Genomic DNA, 22,265 nt, shown 5'->3' with positions numbered 1-22,265 from the left:
AGCACTTCCTCAATTTTAGTGAGATGCCACTTCAGTACAGTGCACGGAATACAGAAGGAAGCATTACAAACAAGCGTGGCACACTTTGAAAATATGACAACAGCGGAAACCGGAGATCGGAACTACTTGTTTTATTGTTGGGCTCTTGCAGAATCACAATCGACTGTTCATGGATTTGGTTTTAAATATTTTGGAGGGATGGAGCATTCTCTTGCAAGCGCAGGCAAAAACTCCAGGAAATACTCAAAGTCCCACCCCAGAACCTCAGAACTGTGAGGCAGAAGTGCGACCCACTGGGCCCACCATGCTGCTATGAAAGTTCACACTGTAATCTTTTAGTAAAGTCCCATTAAGCATTCCTACCAACGCTGTTTCGAAATAAAAAGACCGAGACGCGACACTGGGCGAGTTGGAGCACTCAAAGCAAAGTGTGTGTTGTGTGTGTGTGTGTGTGTGTATTAGCACATCAATTGTCGTCCCATGCGTCCAGCAGCCTCCATTAGACCCACCTAAACAGACGGGAAGTGCAGAAAACAAGCTAAGGTGAAAAAAGGGACCACCTGACAACTAGATGAAGGGGCAATTTGGAAGGGTGGTGGGGGGTTATGTGGAAGGTTTCCATAGCAACAAAGAAGGGAGTTCTAAAATAAACCTGACGTTCCTTTGCCCAAATTGGTGGAATGCTTGTGAGGCAGCGCTAACAAATTGTCACTTTGGTGATTCCTTACAGCGCGTTGACTCATCTGCTCGTTCAATAATTCAGCCAGGCGTCGGAATGCGCAGCTTGTCTTCCCAGTGGCGCCAGCAGGCGAGGGGGGGGGGGGGGTAGCCAGAGATCTCCGTCCTTCTCTCGGGGCTCGTCTGAAAGGTCAGTCGATGGCAGGCGTCTTCGACTGCGGCCCACCTGGGGCGGCACCGTTTTATAAAGCGGTCATCTAACGTGAGCCGTTTTTTTTTTCTTCTTCAAATAAAGATGGCGGCCATCTGTTGCCGCCATTGCCAGCCCACATGCAAATAGTTTCGAAATTTGGTCTAAGGCTAGTTTGAAACTTTAAATTTAAGAAAAAAAAAAAAGTAAAACATGTCTCATTTAATATTCACCCCAAAACTTTGAGAAAGAATTTCAAGCATTTTGGTGAACGTTAGCACTTGTGTGTACATTCAAGATGTTTTCAAGTTGATGTCAACATTCATGGTTGCACATTCAACAAACTTTCTAACAGGAATAAATAAACACATACGGGAGATGTTTTTTTTTAAAAAAAAAAGTGTTCCCAATCGTCTCTGACACGACCGAAGAGTCCTTGTTTGTGACCACACACGCGAACACGCCGTCACTCTGAGTTCTTGTAGTTGGTGAACAAGTTGTAGAGGACCCTGAGGGTGGACTTGAGGTTCAGGTTGACCACATCTGCACAAAAGGTAACAAAAAATGTCCATTCATCAAGCCATTCAATTCCAGCTCCTCGATTAACGTTGCCTTCTTCATATGGAGCGCAAAGTAGGCCAAAATATGAATTTCCTGATAATTACCATAAGATACATTGCGATTGCATCCACAGGGCTTATTTGCATATTGTAATTTTCCCTGCAGAACTAGGACCTTGGAGATAAATTGTTTTGGTGAAGAACAGCAGAATGGGCTGCAATTAAGATTCAAGGTGAAACACGAGTTGGCTGCAAACGACAACAACAAAGAAAAAAAACATTGTCCCCGTGGAGGTACAATGCTGTGAGGGTAACAAAAAGATGAGAGAACAAATGAACTCGATTGTTTGTCTGTGTTAGGAAGGTCTGAGTGGATGACAGCGAACTGAAACGCGAGCCCCCGCTGATGATAATGTCATAAAACAAATGTATCGCTTTATCTTTCCATTGCGGCCTCTGACTGTAATTGCTTTAATGGCAGCAAATGTTGATTAAGCTTTAAGTATTCCATCCGTCACGACTATTAGATTTCTCATCTACCTAATATTATTCCATCCTATAATATGATATCTTTATGTATATTGATGCACGACGTGCTACAGGCTGCCGATGGTTTATTAAATTATAAGACAGAAAAGTGATGGCCAAGCTCCGTTTAGCTTAGCGCTCGCTTCAAATATGACGCGAGGTTGCCCTCTAGTGGAGAAGAGCAGTATTGCAGGAACTGGTCTTTATAAATTTCTTACACCAAAAAGTACTTCCCAAAAATTGAGTCAAGCCAAGCTTAAAATAATATATAAAATATAACGGGCATTACCTTCTGGTCTGGCTTTGGGTTTTTTTAGGCCGCCATCTTGCATGAGCTCAAAGGCGAATGCTACATTGTGGACCTGATTCAAAAAACGTCATCTCAGCTTGGGATATCGTTCACAACGTGCAATAATGGACTTTATTTTTCTTCATGAAGGTCAAAAATCACCTTCTGGTCAAAGTTCTCTGGGGTGAGGAAGAAGTTGTACAGAGGTACGAAGTAGTCCTCCAACAGCCCCATCAAGAGGATCAGGTAAACGCCATCAGCAAACTGAACACAATATTCCATCATTACAGTGACTTGATTTAAGAGTTGAAATTGTTGCGTGACCACGATCTTAAGTCAAAACATTTCATAAATTTGCTTCCAGTATTCCAATAGACATTCCAAAAGTTGGTGCAATTCTCTTCATTTAAAAATTCATTTCCACTGAAATGATGTGAGAAACTTTGAATACCTGAGATTCCAGCTCAGTGACTTCCAGGTTCAACTTGTTCAAGTGCTTGTTGACAAAGGTGATGAGTGACTAAGGGGGCAGCAATCGGATCATTTAATGAAAGAAAAAAATAATCTGAGTCTGAATTTAAAAGGGAATTTTCTTACCGTTTTGACCACATTGAGTTTGTCAGGCGCGTGATCCAGAAGCGTATCGAAAGCGTCTCGTTCTGTTGAAGTTTGAAGAATTTATTTTGAATAAGTAAAGAATAATCCTACTAAATTCGGATTTTGAAAACTTTACATAAAAATCACCATAATACATAGAAACTATCATTACTTACCAAATCTCCCCATCATCATTCTGGAAAGGAAACAGAGCCAAAAAGCACAATTCAGTTTGCTACGTATGCAAATTTAAGATTATTTATTAAAATCAATGTATGCATTATACTGCCCTCTGGCGGCAACGGCACGCACTTGAGAATTAGCAACACGATGCCCATTGAAATATGATACTGTTGAATTCGTTGCGTTGAAATACAACATAGATTGATGTTTTTCTTGTGAAAATATATTTAAAAAAATATTTTTAAAAAAACAGCGCTCACTCGGTGGTGCTGGTCAGCTCCTTGTTGACGAGGGCCGTCTGCAGGAGGCCATCTCGCTTCTGCTCAAACATTAGCGTTGAAGTGACGTCACATTGCAACGTCACACGCGCAGCACGCACGCACACCTCACCTTGACGACCACCACCTTGACGGAGACGTGCTCGGGCAGCCTGATGGCCGCCTGGAAGTGCATGGCCAGCGACACCAGCAGATACACGATGGCCACCAGGTTCTTGCAGTGGATGGCTGCAAAAACATTCACCCTGAGGATATCGACTGCAAAGCGACTAAAAATATTTTGATTGCATTATTAGAATAAAAATAAAAAGAGCGGCAACCACAAAATTAAAAGTATTGTTAAATGGACTGCGTGGGTGTGCTCAATGAAGTGTCTCGTGTGTACGCGCGACGTGGCAGGAATTCTGTAAACTTCCTCTTTAGTGAGTTTCCACGCTCGTTGCACTAACAGCGTTGGTGGTATAGTGGTGAGCATAGCTGCCTTCCAAGCAGTTGACCCGGGTTCGATTCCCGGCCAACGCAGTTGATTTTGAATTTTTTATTAAAAACAATATTTTTCGTCGTAGTTTATAATGTAATGTTATTTATTCGGGATTGTTTTGTTTGTCTGATTTTTGCGGAAGCAGATGAATGAATAACTGTGAAAATGCAACGTGGGCGTGGGTATTGGGGGGACGGAAACAGCTTTCTCAAGGAACCAGATGTTGAGAAGGAGCGTTGGTGGTATAGTGGTGAGCATAGCTGCCTTCCAAGCAGTTGACCCGGGTTCGATTCCCGGCCAACGCAGTCGCTTTGGATAATTCTTATAACAAATTATTTTTGGTCATAGTTTACAATTTAATATTATTTGATCGGATTGTTTAGTTTGTTTGTATTTATGAATGCAGATGAATGAATTACAATTTGAGAATGCAACTATTGAAGCGAGTTTACAGTGGATGACTGGGGGAAAAAAAAAGCAGTTTATCATCGAAGAAAATAATAATTAGATGCACTAACACACCAGCGTTGGTGGTATAGTGGTGAGCATAGCTGCCTTCCAAGCAGTTGACCCGGGTTCGATTCCCGGCCAACGCAATAGCTTTTGGATAATTTGAAATGAAGCACTCACAGTCAACACTCCACTCAATTGACCAGCCATGGGGACGCAGCAGCTCATTGACAGCCTCCAGAACCGTTTGGAGCTTCTGCTTCTGGCCGATCTCCGACTGGGTCACTTCGGCCACGTTCAGTTTCCGGCCTGACAGCTTTTCTGGGAGGAGAACCGTACTTCAAATAAGACCGTCTATTTTAGTCCCACAATGAGACTTGGACATAAAAATAAATTTACTGTGGTGCAACCAAAAACTTTATTTTATTTTTTTTCCCCCAAATACGGTATCAAACCCTAAAATACTTTAGCTAAAACTAATTCCCATTCACTAATATTATATCCTAAAATCACGACCGATGCAATATTGTTTTGGCCACTACGTCCGGCGGTGGCGCTGCAGGCATGTTTGGAACAAAAAGTAACAGGAGGCGGTTTGGCGTTTTCCACAATTATCTTACGTCAAACTTGTAAAAAAAGGCCTGCTAGAGGACTGTAAGACTGGCTCCTTTAAGATGTGCTTCAGATTGTGCGTAAGAAAGTAAGTTCTTCTCGTTGTTTTATTCTATAAAATACCTGCCTCTTTGCCTGCCAATTAGTGACGCAATGTGCTTTAGCATGTTTAAAAGAGAGCTATCGCTAGCGCTTGTGTGTGCATCTCTAAGCTGTACTACCTTACGTAGATATTGTGTTGTGATATTTACAGTATTAATAATGACATTAATACTTGAAATTAAGTTGTTAATTATAAAACAAAAAAATAAATAAAAAACGCACATTTTACTTACTGTATTAGTGTGGACTCTATTACCGGTAACACGTAATGGACACTAGAGGGCGCCCACGAACGCAGAGGATAACCTGACTCACCAAAAAGCTTCTGCAGTACTTGTCCGTCATAGCAGTCCTCCTCCAGGTCTTTCACGATGATCCTGTCCTCCTCCAGCTCACTGTTGATCCAGTCAATAAGCACCTGTAGTGTGCAGTGGATAGAAAAAGTCTACACACCCCTGTTCACATGCCAGGCTTGTGTGATACACAAAAGAAAATAAGACCTGGGTTCATTTAAAAAGGTTTCCCACCATTCTTGTGAAGTAAATCTTGTTCACCTCAAATTCCAAATTTCTAGAATTTTTTTGAGCACTTCTACTTCTTTTTACCTTCAGCAAATCTTTAAACTTGGGGTCATCTCGCGAGGTCGGGTCCAGCATGATCCTCTCGGCGTTCTCCTCTGGCAAAGACAAGGTGAGACAGTTTTTTTTTTCATCCCCTTCACACATGTTGAGTGCAGACATGATCCCACGTGAGAATTCTTTTTTTTTTTTTTATTGCATGTAAATTAATACAAACAAATAAAAAAAATACATCAAGAAATGTGTGTTGCTACCTAGCAGAGTGTCCTCGGGATGGACGTTTGTCCCAGAAGGAAGCATTGGAGCATTGATGGCATTTTTGCCTTCCTCGTGGAGGTCGCTCACTAGTCGCACGGCAACACAACACAAACACACACACAGACACACACACATATGCACCATGAGTAATGTCCAACAGCAAATAGCACCTAAATATAAATCCCATGAAATAAATGTTATCTTGATTCATCAGCATTTATATAGTTATTTCCTTTTACTGTTAATGTCACTGCTTCTGTTTTCCCCCAAGATTTTTTAAAAAGTACTGCCAGAGAGAGACGCTTGGTCACTTTTTCCACGGGCCACATGATGTTCCATCAACAAGTTTATCTCTTCATGTTTCCTGTTTGGCTACAAAAACGAAGCCTTCAGCAATCTTGCTAAAAACTGGTGCGTTTAAGTGCAGACAAAATGGAGGAAATAAATAAAAGTAAACGCCACGCAGATTGAAAGATAATCAATATCTGCTATCACTGAAAAATTGGGCTTTGCCCGCTAATGGAGACATTGATTTTTTTTTTTTTAAAGACTCCATTTCACTTGTTAGTGCGCTCTCTATTCTATAGTTATTTTATGCAGAAAATAAAGTATTAATCACTGTATATTATGTCAAACAATTACAACTTCAAAGCATTAGTAATGTACATTTGCTCGGGGGAAGGCGTCCACGCCACATTTCCGATCTGATACCGTCAGTTCTTTTTAGCCTGGAATCTCCTCATGGCTCAACATTTGGCTGCATAATTACAGAGCAGAATTGCTACATTTCATCCTAATTGCGTCGCTTCCTCCCCCGTGGCTCATCTGCTTCCATTACGCCCGCTTCCGAGTCAAGTACGACCCCCATCAAAGTCGGCAAAATCCAACAACCACCTACGTATGGACAAACCCCTATAAAGCAGTTTAAGCCCAACGACGCATAATTTGCGAGGCACGGCCGACTTGTCATTTCTATCAAAGTACCTGGTTTCTTCCTCTTGGTACCGCAAAGTAATCCCGCCATGTCCCCACTTTGAAATTCCTGCTGGATGCACGATGCAGTAAATGCATGCACAGTTATATGTCAATATGTGTGAGGGTGTGTGTGTGAGTAAGGCCGAACGGTAGCTGGGGCGTGTTTATTTCTGTCACAAATCTCCTCCCCACCTCAGAGGTCTAGTTACTGGAGATGTGTGTGTGTGTGTTAAGAGTAGAATCTCCAATGGACGCTAGTGTGATGTAATGGTTGGAAATGAAAGTCTGTTGCACCCTATTTAGCGCTGTTACTACTTTTATTTTGGTAGATTTCTATTTCCTCTTTTACTCCCCCTATTATTGACTTGATGATCAACTGGATATTTTGAAAAAAATGTTAGGGACGGGTGAGTGATGGTATCGTTAGCGATATCAGTCTTATTTCAAGGTATCAGTACTTGCGACAGCAGCTGATACCAGTATCAGACGCCATCTTGTGGCCATTTTTTTTATCAGGAACTGGAAATTAGAATAATAGAAAATGGTCATTCATTTCATAACGAGAAGGGAATGTATAGTTTTGTGTGTAGAAAGTATTGGCGGTATCAATACTTGGTATCTCTATCGATGAAACTCAAGAATTGAGTACCGGTATCGGTCTGAATAAAAAAGTAGGATTGAACATCCTTAAGATGTGTTGATTTAATTTTAATGAACAAATGAGTTCAATGTTTACCTCGTGTGTGGTGCTGGTGCATGCTCATCATGTTTTACCCCCCCCCCCCCCCGTCATATAAAAAACAGTTTTTTTTCTTGTCTATCTGATTGTCTAACTCAGCATAAATTTTGCATTTCAATGAGCCACCAAATCAAGCCTCTGATACTTCTTACTTACGGCAGGCAATCAATCAGGCAGTGACTCTATTACCGCTAACACAATTCCACTAATTCAATCCCCGAGCAAAGCCGGCAACCCAGATAGAACATGAGTTATTCTTTTTTTCCTGACATTGTATTACAAAAGCAAATGAATGGACAAATCTTGGAGTCAAATTACAAAATGAGGCATAGATTTTATTTTTATTCATTTATTACACCTCCAGTTGTGGCTCTATTTACATATTAGTTATCAAACTGTAAAACGAGGAATCAAATGTACAGTGCCTTTGTGGATGCCTTGTATATATTTAAATTATGTTTAACTATTCAAAGGCAAAGATGTGAGCAGCATTCAAAAACAACAATGACGCTCAAGTGACCCCCCCATTAGAGCTCTGGGACAGGAGGGGGAGGGGGTGAGAAGCAGTTTACTGGTTGAGGATATAAATAAAGTGGCAGTATATGGAGGCGACAGACAGGCTCTTGAATACAGCGCAGGTTATTTACGTCGGCAGCACGAGACTGGAGAGCAACAGAAGCCCAGAGATGACCGGCCGGGGGTTAGTAATAGGATGGGTGGATGGTTGAAATCCGCCTCCTAGTGGCGGGGAGCAGAATGGGTGCTCGCTCTGTTTGCTCAGTTTGCAATGATCTTTCCTTTTTTGAAACGTGATCTCGTTTTAAGCCGACAAAAGTAACAGCCCGGCACGATGTTTAATTTTTTGGGTTTTAGCTGTCTTTTATTTAACGTGCATCACTTTGCAAACTGCTGTGGTTAATTCAATTAAGTTGAATAAACCGCATTAACAAGGAGAAGCAAATGGCCACACAGAGATGAAACGGGTCGTAATAAAGAAGATATATATATTATTATATAAATTATTATTATATATAGATAGATATTTCCCAATGTAGTCGTAAACAGGGGGAACCCCTTTGACCCCCCCCCCCCCTCCCCCCTAATTAAGAACACAACTTACTCTTTGCGGTCATCACTCCAGCAGCAACCAAGCAAGGTTTAAGTCGTACTAGTGAATGTCATCAGCAATTTGCGAGACCACATAGTCAGGATGTGAGCGCTGGTTCCTTATAAAGCAACTCATGGATGTGACGGACACAAACAGACACTTTGGCCTTGTCACAAAAACGCACACTTCCTGTCAGTTTGTCACAAGCAACCCAAGAAAAGTGCAGCAATCTGAGCCGAGTGAGAGAAAGTCAAAATGTTCCCCATTAAGTTGTGGTCTCGATAACTTGACAACGGGGACAAAAAAACAAGAAGACCACAAAATGCTGACATGGAAAATGAGTTTTCAGCAAAAAGGTTACGCAACTTTTCCCAACGCTACTCATCGTTAGGGTGTTTCCTCTTGAGAATAAAGTCACCACGCCTGACAGAAAACCACAGCAGCTTGCAAGATGAACCATTTGAAAACATCACCTTTAAGTTCAAACGTGCTGTAAAATAAAATCGACTTGGGCAATAAAGCACAAGAAATGGTAGTACTGCATAAATACAGTATATCAGAGTATCATACAGTATTTTTTCCTCCCCTTGTGTAATGGCACATCCACTACAGTAGATGGCAGTGGCGCACTCATGTTTTTCAAATTTATTTGAATAATTTTGCTCATATTATAGTGTTTGCATACTTCTTCTACACTAGTGGTCTTCAACCACCAGTTCACACCCCGGTGCCAGTCAGCAAGCCATTTGGTACTGGAATGCAAAAATGGATTTAAAATCTCTGACGTAATAATCGGACTAAACATCATGTAGAATACTTGGATCATATTTAATTTTGTGCAGTCCTCGAGCAACTTGTAGCGGACCCTCAGTGAATACACACACAGGCGTTAAATCTCGCAGCTGTGTGTGTGTGTGTTTTTTTTTTTTTTATCACACGCGCGCGCACACACACAAAGGCTCAAAATAAGTCAAGACAAACTCTGACATGTGTTTAAAATGTAAATAAGGCCACCTAAATCTATTTGAACTTCCTCTTGACTATGTGGCATTATTGTGCGCTTCTATTTATGTCCGTTACCTCACATAATAAGAGCGCGCGGTATGCTTTGTCTCGGACGTGATTGTTTGTGGTTACGAAAGAAACTAATATGAAAAACTGACGTCATCAATATTGTAAACGAGCCCGCAGCATTTAACTGGAGTGCCACGTGATTGCCGCACGAATGAGCGCTAAAGGAAAATAAAAGAATATGGATGACTAAAATAAGATCATTTGGAAAAGAGACGAAAATATTAATAAATGACTTACCTTCTTTGGCTTTTTTCCTCCGGACCAAAGTGCCCCCGAGTCTGCCTAGAAAAGACTCGTCTTTTTTGCTTTTGGCGGACTGCGAGCTGGTGGACATCTTTTGAGCGTGTGAGCGTGTTTCTGTCACACACGCACGCAATAGTGATGACAAACAGGGAACGGTGCCTGCGAACACACACACCGGCCAAGTCAAGGGCAGAGGCGGGCTGGGACGTCGGACTGTGTGACGACCATGGAACAGTGCGTCAGTTCACAGCGCCTCCAACAGGCAGGACAAGGGACTACATACGGTGTCATGATGTTGAAGTCAACTGTAGGCCTCCTTCAGAATTTGGGATCCTCGGGCAAGGGTGTAGCATCGAATTATAGACCCATACCACCAAGCAGACACATAATCGGATTCATATGAATTATTTTAATTTTGTATAAAAAGATGTCTCAAAACAACAACGAAAAATTGTTCATTGAAGATTTGTAAATGTGTCCTATGGCTCAGTCAGCAGGGATTGACTCCAGTTTACCCACAACCAGAATGACAAGCACCATATCAAAAAAAATAAAACATATAAAAAAAATAAAATTAAAATAAGAATGGATGGAATATGAATAAACACTGGCAGTGTTCCTATGATTAGCATGTCTGCCCTGGACCATGTTCTTGAAATGCAATGGAAGGAATACGTATTGAAGCTTCACTTGTCCTCACTTCCACTTTCTTGTACTGTTTTGATGAGAAAATAGCACAATACAGTTTTAAATGAAATATTGAAGAGATGATGCGTGTGTGCATGACGAGCACTCGGGTAACAGCAGCTTGGCACTGACTGTTATTTTGCCTTCACCTGAAGTCCTCAGCAGCGTCCATTCGGCCTGAAGGTGGAGTCTCAAACGCTCCAGTGCCTCAACATCTTCAGTTACCGGAGCAGGAAGTTGCCCTAGACTTGGCGCGGGATTCCCAGAGAGGGACGATGCTGTTGGCTCGACTAAAGCCTTTTCATCCTCCTAAAATGGAAGCCAGGTAAAAAAAAAAATCCTTCTAATCCATCTACTGCTGCCTCTTCTCCTCACCTGCACCAGCACAAGCATGTGACCGCGAGCCAGGCCGCCAAGGAGGCAGACCAGCTGCTGCCACGCGTCTTCGCTGGGGCCGCCTGTGCCGGGAAATCGCGCCAGCAGCACCAGAGCGGGGTCGTACTCGTAGGCCAGAGGCAGGAGGAGCCCGAATGTGGCCTGCACCAACCCCGAAGTTTCGCCGCAGCCGTTCTTCAGACTCACAGGTATATAATGTTTGCACCTAGGCATCTCTAGCGCCCCCTTGTGGATGTCTACTGTAAGCGTTGTCCTAAAAGACATGAACGCGCTTGATCGGTGAAGCTCATTTCATGACGATAAATACACGACAAAGTAGAAATAATATTCACCCATCTTCTGGCAGGTGACTCATGACTCCATTGCCTCCAACGCATACAACCAAAACACTGCAAAAAAGGAAGAACTTGTTTTTGTTGCTAATCCAGTTACAGTTGCATCCACTTTTTTTTACCGTTGTTTGAGAGCGGTTGCATGCTTGATGACCGTCTCCAGTGCCACAGAGACGTCACTGACCAAGGCCAAGCCATTGCGGATCTGGTCGGGGGGGAAAAAAGTGGCAATATTTTGGAGGGAAAAGCACCCAGTCATAATTAAAAACAAAAAACTAAATTGACCTCATTTTTCTCCATTTCCCCAGCAAGCGCAGTAAGACTGGATAGTTTCGTGACAGCATCACCTTCAAAATCATCTCTTATTGGAGAGAGCGACAAAGATAATCATTAAGGAGCCTTTTTTTTGTTTGTCCAGGTGAAACAAAAAGAGAATCGCACTTGGTTGAGTGCGAGCGGGCATTATTAGGCAGGTGGAAGCGTTGGCAGCCGTCCGGACAATCCACGTCCTCGGGGATCACCACCGCCGTGCGTACGGGAGGCGCGACACACTTCTCAGGCTCGGGCCATGTGACGTGGTCTTTGCCTTCAGCTGCTTCACCGCTTTGGAGCTTTTCTTCTATCTTAATGCGCTTCGTGCTGACGTCCGAAGGGGGCGCTTCAGCTGGAGTAAGGTACAAAAATATCTCACTCAGGATATATTTGATGTGTTTATGAAATAAATGAACCAAGAGTCGGTATTTCCCTTCAAGGTTCCCTTCATCGGTCCAGTACCTGCATGCTTGAGACACGACCAATACTTGCGATGAGCTGCGCGCACACACTGAACCGACTCCAGCGCGCTGAAAGAGAAACACCGTAAGTAAGTCACGCCGTCATGCGCAAAGTCAAATTGCCGACACGGCGCGGCCGAACCTCTGACAGGGTCCTTGAAGGTTGGCGGGCCGGGGCGCCGGATCGCCCAGTAGACTTTGAACCGTGACACACACGGACTGGCCGAGAGAAGTCAAGTTGTATCCGCCCTGCCAAACATTTGCGGGATGCTATCACCAAATTCAAATGCTTATTGAAAATGTAAAGAATGTGTCCGACCTCCAACACCATGCACAGTTTTCCCTCGGCGAGGTTCATTAGCAGGTGGGTGAGGTGGGCGAAGACGTCTGGGGTGGCGCGCATTTCACCCTGGAAAATAATAATAATTGATAAAAATGCAAATTAAAAAGCAGGGCGCTTGAAATGTACCTCTGGGTCCCCAATGGCAGAGTCAAAGCCCGCACACACCAGTACCAAGTCCGGGCAAAACTGCAAGAAAAATCACTCGAGTCCAGTCAGCCCCCTTACTTTGCGTGAATTCTTCTCACCTGGTAGGCGACGGGCAGAAGGACGTGACAGAAGACGGCAAGATAGTCCCCGTTCCGCATGCCAACCTGGACACAGCGGACATCCGACGCTGACTGGAAAGTGAATGGAAAGGTTGGCAAATTTCCCGTGTTACTGACCTTGTTCCAAGGCACATTGATATTAAAGCCAGCACCTTTGCCCTCGCCGACACTGTCATAGTCCGATTCTCTGAGTTCAGGCCAGAATTTCTGATGCTCGTAGCGGTGCCAAGAGAAATAAAGCACGCTGTGGAAGGAAAGCCATTGGAAATTCTGAGCACGTCGAAAGAAATCTAGTCAATGTGCCGACCTTGGATCCTCCTCAAACGCATACTGCACCCCCTGACCGTGATGTATGTCCCAATCAACGATCAGCACCCTGAAAAAAAAAAATGTCATAAAATAGAAAGACAAGCTCCAAGGATGCACTTGACCTCGTTACCTTTGAGCGCCGTATTTTTGTTGGGCGTATTTGGCTGCTATGGCCACATTGTTGAACACGCAGAAGCCGTTGGCGGCACTGCGCATGCTGTGGTGCCCCGGGGGTCTGCTCACGATCAAACACACGAGCCAATGCGGTCAAATCAAACTGAGAGACTGGCTTAAAAGTTCTTACCTGACTAGAGCCATGCCATTTCGCACCCTCCCGCTCATCACGGCGTCCACCAGTTGCAGTGCGGCTCCCGCTGCCAATAAGGCGCAGTGATAGCTGTTCTGTAGCACAAAAATGGAAGCGTTAAAATGGCTGCTGAGTAATTTGGAACGACTACTCCATTTTTCCACAATGTTCCATAGCAACAATGTTAATACCACTCACTGGGTGGAAATAGACGTATCCATATTTCAGAGCGAACTCCCTCAGGTCTTCCAGAGTCATGTACGGCGTCTTCTTCACCGCTTCCAGGTACTCCTCGCTAGAACATTTTTCTGGAACTTCAGAAGGCATAAAAAACCTTCTGAGAATTAGAGGTTCAGGACTCACCTGTGAATCAGGAGAATGTCGTCGTCTGTGGCTTTGCGGACGGGTACGGAGATGCATCGAGCAGCCAGACCGCTCTGGACCAATGCTTCATAACTCACTGTCAGACGCTCGGGCCTCTCGAGCTCACAATCTGGACTGGAAGCGCAGGTTTGAATTTGTGAGATGTGTCTTTCTGCTGCTGCTAATCAATCATAATTATTTAGATTACGAAATACTGCAACAAGCGTACGGGTTAATAATTTTATTTTTTTGTTCTTTGCATTTATAATTATATCTGTTTTCATTTCATACAGCTGAAGAAACTGCTGTAGGTCTGTTTCCAGCCAAGGTCAGTTTGTTTTGCTTACATTTTTTGGTATTTATATTTCTGTTCTTTTCACATCTGTGCTTTGTTGAGTAGAAAGTGGAACATGTGGTGTGTTTATATATCGTATATTGGCTTTCAGTCTAAAAATACCAGGATATCAGTTTTGGTCCATATCGCCCTGCCCTAATTATTAATCATAATTCTATTCCTCAATTAATTTTGTTGTATCTGTAGATTTCATCTTACTTTACAATTATGAATGGGACACCTAGGACATGGAACACCATTAAGAAAAGACAAAAAGGTATTAAATGAAATAAAAACATTTTGAGTTTACATTTAAGTAATGTCTCAAACAAAATAATATCAACCTATGCGATTATTTTGCACAAAGCGTATATAAATAGTCCCACCAGAAACAACATTGCGAAAATCGGTTCCGACCATTTAAACGCAACACCGGGCAACTGCTCCCGCACGGCATAACACATAAACTTTACTTTTTTTTAATTTTACCACAACCAACAAATATATTCACCTTCATTTTTTGGAAAGAAATAACACATTTAAAATACTGGTGACGATTCCCTTACCGTGCACCAACCTAACTCATCTGAGCAGCAACAACGATATAAAACGCACACTTTTCTCAACCCAGTGACAGCAACAATGTATGTACACGCGTAAAAAGAGGCACAAGCTTGTGCTGCAGTTTTTAAAATAAAATCAAAGAGGCCACTAACGAAATAACGCTCCTTGCAAAAACAAAACAACAACAACCTGGCAGTCGTTGCGCTGCTGGACCGTTGTGCCCACCAAGCAAGAACTTGTGTCGGACTTATTAGCCAAATGGCTGCTTATCTCATACTTACTCTAACCAAAGCAGTTTGTAGCGGGTCATCTCCTCGTCGTAAATTAAGGCTGTTCCCATCTTAGATGTCCTGCAGTCTCCTGGAAAAAAACTGAAAAGCTCGGATTTCTGAAGCCGAGCAGGCGAAACCTTTTTATGGGTCACGGGTCACAGCATCCCCCTCGAATATAAAACGGTGCTGCGCTTTGCTTCAAAATAAAATTATAAATCTATGTAAATTCACGATGTCAAACTATGCATACAAAGATCAAGATATAACACATGGAATCACTTCAGTTCACCATTAACAAAATTTAAAATACATATAACTTGAATACAATACATTGAATAATAGAAATTTAAAAAGATATTAACATTCATTTGTATTTTTTTTCAGTAATTACCACATTTTATATCGAAATTAATCGAGACTTAAACAGCTCTGTGTACATACTGCACAGTAATTAGCATTCCATAATGTATGTGTTTTCAAGAATTTAAACAACAAAAAAAACATTTACAAACACATAGACATTTGTGATTTCGCACCATTTTATTTTTAATACAAAAGCAAAAGTGCAACTATATAGTAAACATGAAAGGAAAATCACACATTTACAGTAGTTGAAGTAAATCATATTTGCTCAGTGGCCACGTCCACTCCCGCCATCTTGTCTGCCGTTTCCTCCTGTGCAGGGCCATAGAATATCCCCCCCCTCCTTCTGTGCCTCCTTTCGTTTTCCCTTCTCCCGCAGCAGCGTCCGCCTGCATCTCTTTCGAAACGATGGATCGCAGGCGGCGTAGAGCAGCGGGTTGAGGCAGGAATTGAGATAGGCTACGCACGTAACGTACGGGTGGGCCGCCAGCAGGATCTGATCCAAGGTACAAGAGTACGGCAGAAACCCAAACTCCAGGAGCAGGGACAAAGTCTTGTTGACGTGCAGAGGCAGCCAACATAGGAAGAAGGCCAATACTAGAGTTACGATGACCCGGAGGAGCCTGCGCTGGCGGCGGCGGTCGGGTCGAGGCCCACGGCCAAAGTGTTTGCCGAGGAGACGGGCCAAGGAACAGTAGCACACCAGCAGGACCACGAGGGGCAAAAGGAAGCCGAGCAGTGTGGATTTGAGGCTCAGAACCGCCGCCCACCACATCTGGGCGCGCTCCCTCTCGTCCTCATCTGGCTCGTCTCCCATCAACATGGAGTAGTCCATCCTGCAGGCTGTAGAACACGACTCATCGGGCCAGTCGGACTCCTGCACTGAGCGCAGAAGCAAGCCGGGAAGTGCCAGAACCCCTGCCAGGAGCCACAAGCCTGTCAGCGGCCACGAGGCCCGGGTGGGATGGTGTTGGCGAGGGCACCTGGTCAAGACCCAGTAGCGCTCCACGCTGAGCACGCTCAGGCTGAAGACGCTGGCGTACATGTTGAGGGCGGTGAGGAAGCTGCTGAGCTGGCACAGCGTCTGGCCGAAAGGCCAGTGGTAGCCCAGGCCCGTGTACGCCGCCCACAGGGGAAGGGTCACCAGGAAGCAGAGGTCTGCTAATGCTAAGCTAGCTATTAAAGAGTCCGTCAGGGAGCGGGACGGGCGCGGGGCCCCGAGAGACGAGGAGCTAGAGATGGAGGAGGCGTTTCTTCTGGACTCTCGGCAACACGGAATGGCAAATCCCACGGGACTTCTCCTGCTCCCATCGCCTCGGTCGAGATAGGCCCACAGCACCAGAGCGTTGCCCGGGCAACCCAGCACAAAGGCCAACAGGTAGATGGAGGGGATGATAGAGAAGGAGGGAGACCAGTCTGTGTAGTCGCATTGGAAGAAAGGAGGCGGCGAAGGGGAGGTCAGGGAGTCTGCGTCCGACATGTTGGACTCCATTTAATCGTTCTTGCCGACTCGCATTAGTTGGCTCTTCTCAGATCCGCTCTGCTTTTCTATGCAAGGAAAAAAAACCATGAACTCACCGTCGTCATATCATTTAATCACAGCACTAACTAATTCATAATAACAATTTGGCTAAGGCCCGAGTCCCGTTAGTTTTGGTTAGCCTGAAGCTCACTTACCTGCAGACACGTCATCAGCTTGAATTAAAATCCAGTGCAACACAGCCAAAAATCAGTTTCTCACTTGTTCTTTAGAAGCTTTCTTTCCGAAATCTGCAGGATGGTGACGATGGTGCCTATCTTATAAACATGCTAACCCCCCCGGACACTCCCCAATAAACACACATCCGTCCTCTTACTTGTACGCATAGCAGACCACACTAGTGGAGCTATGTGACCTGCAAACAGCCCCCCCCCCCCAACAAACACACACACACATTTCCCAGGACACAGAAAATGCGTCATTGTCTTGCACAGACACACATAAATGCAAGAGGCTAATTCAATGTATCCAAATGCTGGGCAACTAGCATGGGGTTACCGTGCAAACAGCCCAGATGCCGCAACAGTAAACAGCAAGTGCAGAGGTCACATTAGCATCGAATTGTTGTTACGGGAACAGATGTTACCACGTACATTCCTGGCTTTTCTCGAGCGAGTCAACACACACACACTAACATTGTAAAAGGAAATTTAGCGGTTAAAGCGTTTCTGAAGCGCAAACAAGGCTGAGCATGTGAGTGAGAAGCAGCAAAGAACTAAATAAATAAAATTATATCAATGATTCTTTATAATTTATTTTGCTTTGATTGGCCGAATAGAAAATGTAGTTCTCTATGCCCCCCCCCCCCAAAAAAAATAGACAGACTCAGCTTCTCAATGACTTTAATTCATCGTCTTTGCCAGTCGCTTATACATTTGATTGAATGTTATTTTAAAAAAGAAAGCAGTCTCAAAATTCTGCACAAGCAGATAAAAAAAAATATCATCTCTGTTCAAATGTGATTTAGAGAGAGTTAAACCATCAGAAGTAAAACGTTGGTATTATTTTCCGACGATTAAAAAAAAAAAAAAGTCAGACACACTCACACCAACCTAGTAAGTGTGTCAAGTCGCCAAACAATCGACCGGTCAGTTGAACCAGGCGGTGTTGAGCTGCGTCTGTTTCTTAATGCTGGTGTCCAACTTGAGGACTTCCCGTATGGCCATGGTGGCGTACGTGGAGGGCGGTAGCGAAAACTCCAGCCGGAGCCCGCGGTACTTCCCTTCTGTTAAGAGAAAGGAAAATTGAAAAAGAGCTTTGAGTTTGCTGTCGGCAGCAACTTCTCTTCGGAGTCCTGACCTTTGTTGAAAACCGGCGCTGGTTTGTTCTCAATTTTCTCAAAGTCACTGTGGACCAGAGAGATTTTGGGGTCGTCGTACTCGATCACCTCACTACAAAGGAAACGCAAAAAGCGACACCAAATTTTAAGAGAATAATCCGCCTCAATTCAATTTGAACCCAATCCAGTGATTGGTTGGCGCACTCACCAACTGACATCGCTGGGCCTGATGATGACGCGTCTGTAAGCTCCGGCCAGCGAGTAGTCCTTAATTTTGTGTCGCATGTTGTCGATGTCCAGCCCGTCTGCGCTCAGCATCTCTCTGTAACCTTTCCCGACTAGCGCAGAATATTTTCCTCATATTTCTTTTCAAACAACCAGCCTGGTTTGAAATGTGACTTTTCTTACCGTGGTGCGACGGGTAGATGACGTCAAAGCCAGGGAGCGGCATGACGATGTCGTGTATGGAGTGGCTCTTTGCTTCTTCTTCTGACAGGACGTGTGCTTTGGCTTTAGGGGATCGATCGGCATTGATTCTCAATCGATGATAACACAGTGAGGTAGAGATACCGAGAGATACTGACTTCCTCGGAGGATCAGGTCGCCTTCCACGGCGGTGAGCCCGAAGGCGTCTATCCGGCGGCTCACCATGGTGTTCCACACCACACTTTGGTAGCTGTGGATGTACATCAGCCGGTTGTTTCGGGGGATCTGCACAAAACCACGCGGGACGTCAAGACGGGCTTTTGCTTCAAATTGAATAGAACTCACCAGTCCGAAAGCGGTGACGATGTTGTTTTTGCCGTGCTGGGCCAGACCTCGGAGGAGCTGGCCCTCCACGCAGCGCTTGTTGGGCAGCTTCTTCAGGGCCGCCTCGGGGTCCTGAGTCTTGGCCCACTCCTCCCTGCAGCGCACCAAAAATTCTTTCTCAGCTGCGGGGAGACAAGACGGAAACGTCAGCGTGACCACAAAATTCCACTCCAGGCGGATTTAGGAACTTCAGTACCTCCAGGACGAGGCTTGAGAATTAAATCCACCACTTGCTTCCAGTCGTTCTTCAGGATGGCCCTGACACAGAAACGTCGCGTGAGCGGAGGCGGGGTCTCGGCGCGGGACGGCGTCGGTTACCTGCCGACTTGCTGCGTGGGAACCGCCGTGGTGCCGAAGCGCTGCATGCCGTAGTAGTTGATGAAGCCCGTCTGCTTGAGGGACGTCACGGCCTGGTGGACCTGGGCGTCGCTTCCTGAGATGTTCCTTACGCCAACACATCAAGCGAGTATGAGAAGCAGGACAACTGAAAAATGACGAGTCACATAGCTCATTCCGATATTGGAAAAATAAAGCCCGACATTTGGCGCACCTGATGATCACAGTGAAGTGGTTCCCCTGCAGCTCGCCCAGCTTGAGAGGGTGATTCTTGTAGGAGAAATTTCCCAGCTTGAGGTTCATCAGGCACTTGTTGAGGTGGGCCAGCCTTTCTGCTGTGATCCTGAAAACGGAGAGCGTTGGCGGCGTGAGCTTCGCCGCTTGCGCCCGAGCGACTCGTCCACACTCACTTGAGCACGGCGATCTCCTGCACGGTGATGGCCCTCTTGTCCTTGGTGCCCATGTAGGAGAACATGTTGGGTCTGAGCCTGGCAAAACAACATCGAGACGTACATCAGAAGAAAAATCCACCCTTTATAAATATATAATGTTGACACTAGCATACCTGAGGAACTTTGAGAGCACATTGATGGCATCCATCGTGTCCTTGTTCTCCTTGTACAAGACAAAGTGGCAGAAGCTGCCGCGGTTTTTGGGCCAGAAGTGTTTTCTCGGTGCTTTAAAAAAAAAAAAAAAACACAAAAGCGTGAGCTCATATCTCAGACGTTCACCTTGACAGAAACAAAGGTCTACTCCTGCCTTAATAAAACGGCAAAAGTAGCTTCAACACCCGACCTCTCCTGTGCTTTCTTGTGTGCAGAAGAACTTCTTACCTGCAGATGTCTTCACCTCTATCCCAAGAGGAGCAAAATATAGACAATAGAAGAGCGTTACTCAGTGTTTGGGAGCTGAGCCGCATGCAAAAGCAAGCCCGCGAGTGGACTGAAAATAGCATCAGGTGAGCATTCGTGGCGAGCAATCTCGGATGGGAACCTCAGTGATGCCTTGACATCCCCGAAAGACTCATGCACGTGTTTTCAGACTGGATTTACACTGCAAGGCTCAGGCGACAATTCAGATTTGATTAATCGTGACAGCCATTTCTTGGATTGTACATGGAAATAAAAATAATTTTAAAAAATCAATTATAGACATTAAATTAGGACATCTGACCCGCAGTGTAATCCAGCCTTATTATCATGCACATGCCGTTTGATTTCTTAAGGATATCATAAAAATATACATTGAAACCTCAAAAGTAAAAAATAAGTCTGTATTTTTTTTATGTAAAAGACGCGCTTGAGAAAATGATTTGCTGACTTCACTGAGCAATTTATACGACTTCATTATGGGATTTAAAATCTTGAGCAGATTTTCATTCTTTTGAAATATGAACTTGGACATTTGCTGTCTCCGCTCACCAGCCAGAGCCTTCTTTCCAGCTGCATGGTAGGCCACGATGAACTTGCGACCGTCTTTCTCTTCCGTCTTTGTCTCCAGGCCGGGGAATTGAGTTTTGATGGCTTTGTGTACCACGGTCCGCTTTTCCTTGGACTCATCCCCCTGTAAGATACATAAAAATGGATTTAAAAGACTGACCCGAGATAAGCGATAGCCAGCAAGTGTAAAGTCACCTCGATGGAAACGAAGCTCTCTTTGTTCTTGAATAGTTGGAGTTCCCCGAGCTGCTTCTTCTGATCCTCTGTCAGCACCGAGCAATCAGCTGTTTCTTCTTCTTCTGCTGCCGCTGCTTCCTGGTAGAACCAACACACACAATATAAGACGAGTAGTTTTCGCTTTTGTCTCAACCGCTGGTTGTCATGGTAACCAAAGCCATACTCTGTATCTCCATCTACCAACAAGCATTTCAACCAGAGTGAATATTTTGCTGACCTGGGTCTCTTCAGGAACCGAGAGGTCGTCTAAGTGCACTATCTTTCCATCTTTGTTGATTTCATGCACCACAAAATCTGAGTACCTGAGTGAAAACGATCATACATCTATAGCTCGGCGAGAAAGGAAGTGGAAGAAGAGGGTGCGGTTGTAGAGAACAAACCTTTCCTTCAGGATTCCCGAGAAGCCCTCGTGGTCGCTGACGTACTTGCAGATGCCCACGTCCAGCTCTGTGAGGCCGTGCTTCATCATGTCGGCAAAGGTTTCGCCGCTACCGTCCTCCTCCTCTTCCAGCTCCTCTTCGGCGCTCTTTGCTCCCCGAGGAGCTCCGTTCTCGTGTTCATCTTCAACTTTGGCTCTCTTGGTCACCGCCGCTTTGTCTTCCTCATCCTCTGAGCAGCCTCTCTTCTCCCCTGGGTGGACTGGAGCTGTTGCGGGCTTGGATTCATCCATTCTAAGAAAGCTGAGACAGAAAGGTTTTTTTTTTTTTTATGTTGTGATTGGGGGCACATCTTACTGGTGAGAGGATGACAGACAAGAGATGCCAAAGAGGTTGTTTTGCCTCCACTCACTGACGAGCGATTCATCGAAAAAATTTAGCCCTGCTGTTACGTGTACCATTGTCAGCAAAATGAATTGAGCTCTGGCCCAAAAGCCAATGCTCAGGCTATACCCTTGGTTGTCATGGTAACGAACGATGGCCTCATCATTGTCTGAGCAGATGAGGCGGCTTGCATGAGACATTTAGTGTGTAAAGTGATTTTTAAAACATCTAAGTAATGTTAAACAAATGCTAACATAGATAGATCAACACAACCATGTGCAATCACTAAAACGATCTTACGATTGACCCTTACTGATGTGTCACTGATGAGTAGCTTAGCATGGTTGCACAAGGTACCGCAAGGGAAATGGGATCTAAGGTGGTAGCAGCGATATTTATTCAAGAATGGAACTAAATGGCGAATTAAATGAACAACAACGCCTTAAACCTGATTCAAACTACCTGAGTGTGGAGAGTGGAGACAGCACAGGGTCAAGCGAGCGAATGTACTATACAACACGCGTGTGAGCACGTGCGCATGCGCGTATTTACTTCCGGGTTTGACCTCAAACCCCGCCTACCAGGCCAAAAAAAGTCTCAGTCAGAAAAAGGCGAGCTCAAAGCATGCGAG

The 22,265-nt window shown here is 44.6% G+C and overlaps 4 protein-coding genes and 3 non-coding genes across 9 annotated transcripts; 3 read left to right on the top strand and 4 right to left on the bottom strand.

The window, feature by feature from the left end:
* Positions 1–1,263: 1,263 nt before the first annotated feature.
* parvb (parvin, beta) lies at positions 1,264–10,154 on the bottom strand. 3 transcript variants are annotated; one of them, XM_061283237.1, is made up of 13 exons: positions 9,918–10,154; positions 5,781–5,870; positions 5,554–5,624; positions 5,264–5,366; positions 4,415–4,555; positions 3,416–3,531; positions 3,286–3,344; positions 3,019–3,038; positions 2,843–2,904; positions 2,697–2,765; positions 2,408–2,509; positions 2,246–2,318; positions 1,264–1,411 (listed from the first exon to the last, which is right to left on the bottom strand). In XM_061283237.1, the coding sequence occupies exons 1-13, from the start codon at positions 10,012–10,014 to the stop codon at positions 1,335–1,337; spliced, it is 1,080 nt and encodes a 359-aa protein (XP_061139221.1). In that variant the 5' UTR covers positions 10,015–10,154; the 3' UTR covers positions 1,264–1,334. The 3 variants fall into 3 exon arrangements, with proteins under 3 accessions (XP_061139221.1, XP_061139223.1, XP_061139222.1); XM_061283239.1 differs by lacking the exon at positions 9,918–10,154 and adding an exon at positions 8,619–8,951; XM_061283238.1 differs by lacking the exon at positions 9,918–10,154 and adding an exon at positions 6,769–6,928.
* trnag-ucc (transfer RNA glycine (anticodon UCC)) lies at positions 3,754–3,825 on the top strand. Its single transcript has one exon. It is a non-coding gene; the product is annotated as a tRNA-Gly (tRNA).
* Positions 4,018–4,089, top strand: trnag-ucc (transfer RNA glycine (anticodon UCC)). Its single transcript has one exon. It is a non-coding gene; the product is annotated as a tRNA-Gly (tRNA).
* On the top strand, positions 4,309–4,380 carry trnag-ucc (transfer RNA glycine (anticodon UCC)). Its single transcript has one exon. It is a non-coding gene; the product is annotated as a tRNA-Gly (tRNA).
* Positions 10,155–10,312: 158 nt separating the features above from the next.
* On the bottom strand, positions 10,313–15,032 carry hdac10 (histone deacetylase 10). Its single transcript, XM_061283232.1, has 19 exons — positions 14,879–15,032; positions 13,700–13,834; positions 13,535–13,631; positions 13,334–13,431; positions 13,160–13,264; positions 13,028–13,096; positions 12,838–12,964; positions 12,700–12,765; positions 12,581–12,640; positions 12,431–12,520; positions 12,254–12,360; positions 12,113–12,180; positions 11,780–12,002; positions 11,624–11,699; positions 11,461–11,543; positions 11,339–11,395; positions 10,986–11,259; positions 10,760–10,919; positions 10,313–10,638 (listed from the first exon to the last, which is right to left on the bottom strand). Exons 1-19 carry the CDS (start codon positions 14,935–14,937, stop codon positions 10,610–10,612), a joined length of 1,983 nt encoding a protein of 660 aa, XP_061139216.1. The 5' UTR covers positions 14,938–15,032; the 3' UTR covers positions 10,313–10,609.
* Positions 15,033–15,407: 375 nt separating this feature from the next.
* aplnr2 (apelin receptor 2) lies at positions 15,408–17,084 on the bottom strand. The gene is given in 3 exon segments (XM_061283236.1): positions 15,408–15,562; positions 15,564–16,780; positions 16,910–17,084. Coding segments are annotated over 2 exon segments (1,233 nt in total). The 5' UTR covers positions 16,725–16,780; positions 16,910–17,084; the 3' UTR covers positions 15,408–15,490.
* Positions 17,085–17,597: 513 nt separating this feature from the next.
* On the bottom strand, positions 17,598–22,250 carry pus7 (pseudouridine synthase 7). The gene is made up of 16 exons (XM_061283233.1): positions 22,097–22,250; positions 21,254–21,553; positions 21,091–21,175; positions 20,832–20,951; positions 20,619–20,760; positions 19,763–19,874; positions 19,608–19,685; positions 19,412–19,540; positions 19,180–19,305; positions 19,058–19,119; positions 18,823–18,983; positions 18,636–18,762; positions 18,460–18,561; positions 18,260–18,389; positions 18,072–18,163; positions 17,598–17,997 (listed from the first exon to the last, which is right to left on the bottom strand). The coding sequence occupies exons 2-16, from the start codon at positions 21,541–21,543 to the stop codon at positions 17,861–17,863; spliced, it is 1,893 nt and encodes a 630-aa protein (XP_061139217.1). The 5' UTR covers positions 21,544–21,553; positions 22,097–22,250; the 3' UTR covers positions 17,598–17,860.
* Between the last annotated feature and the right edge of the window lie 15 nt (positions 22,251–22,265).

This window comes from Syngnathus typhle, linkage group LG7 (genome assembly GCF_033458585.1).
Source record: "Syngnathus typhle isolate RoL2023-S1 ecotype Sweden linkage group LG7, RoL_Styp_1.0, whole genome shotgun sequence".
Lineage (NCBI taxonomy): Eukaryota > Metazoa > Chordata > Actinopteri > Syngnathiformes > Syngnathidae > Syngnathus > Syngnathus typhle.
This window is presented reverse-complemented; position numbering and strand designations above follow the sequence as displayed.

Coding starts and splice junctions, on each gene's coding strand:
- parvb (XM_061283237.1), bottom strand. CDS start 10,014: ATGTCCACCAGCTCGCAGTCCGCCAAAAGCAAAAAAGACGAGTCTTTT. Junction 2,510..2,696: donor TCACTGAGCTGGAATCTCAG/GTATTCAAAGTT, acceptor TATTGTGTTCAG/TTTGCTGATGGCGTTTACCT. Junction 1,412..2,245: donor ACCCAAAGCCAGACCAGAAG/GTAATGCCCGTT, acceptor CCTTTTGTGCAG/ATGTGGTCAACCTGAACCTC.
- pus7 (XM_061283233.1), bottom strand. CDS start 21,543: ATGGATGAATCCAAGCCCGCAACAGCTCCAGTCCACCCAGGGGAGAAG. Junction 19,306..19,411: donor CACTTCACTGTGATCATCAG/GTGCGCCAAATG, acceptor TGTTGGCGTAAG/GAACATCTCAGGAAGCGACG. Junction 17,998..18,071: donor AGCGCCGGTTTTCAACAAAG/GTCAGGACTCCG, acceptor TTCTCTTAACAG/AAGGGAAGTACCGCGGGCTC.
- hdac10 (XM_061283232.1), bottom strand. CDS start 14,937: ATGGGAACAGCCTTAATTTACGACGAGGAGATGACCCGCTACAAACTG. Junction 12,521..12,580: donor CTGCCATTGGGGACCCAGAG/GTACATTTCAAG, acceptor ATTATTTTCCAG/GGTGAAATGCGCGCCACCCC. Junction 12,003..12,112: donor GTCGTGTCTCAAGCATGCAG/GTACTGGACCGA, acceptor ACCTTACTCCAG/CTGAAGCGCCCCCTTCGGAC.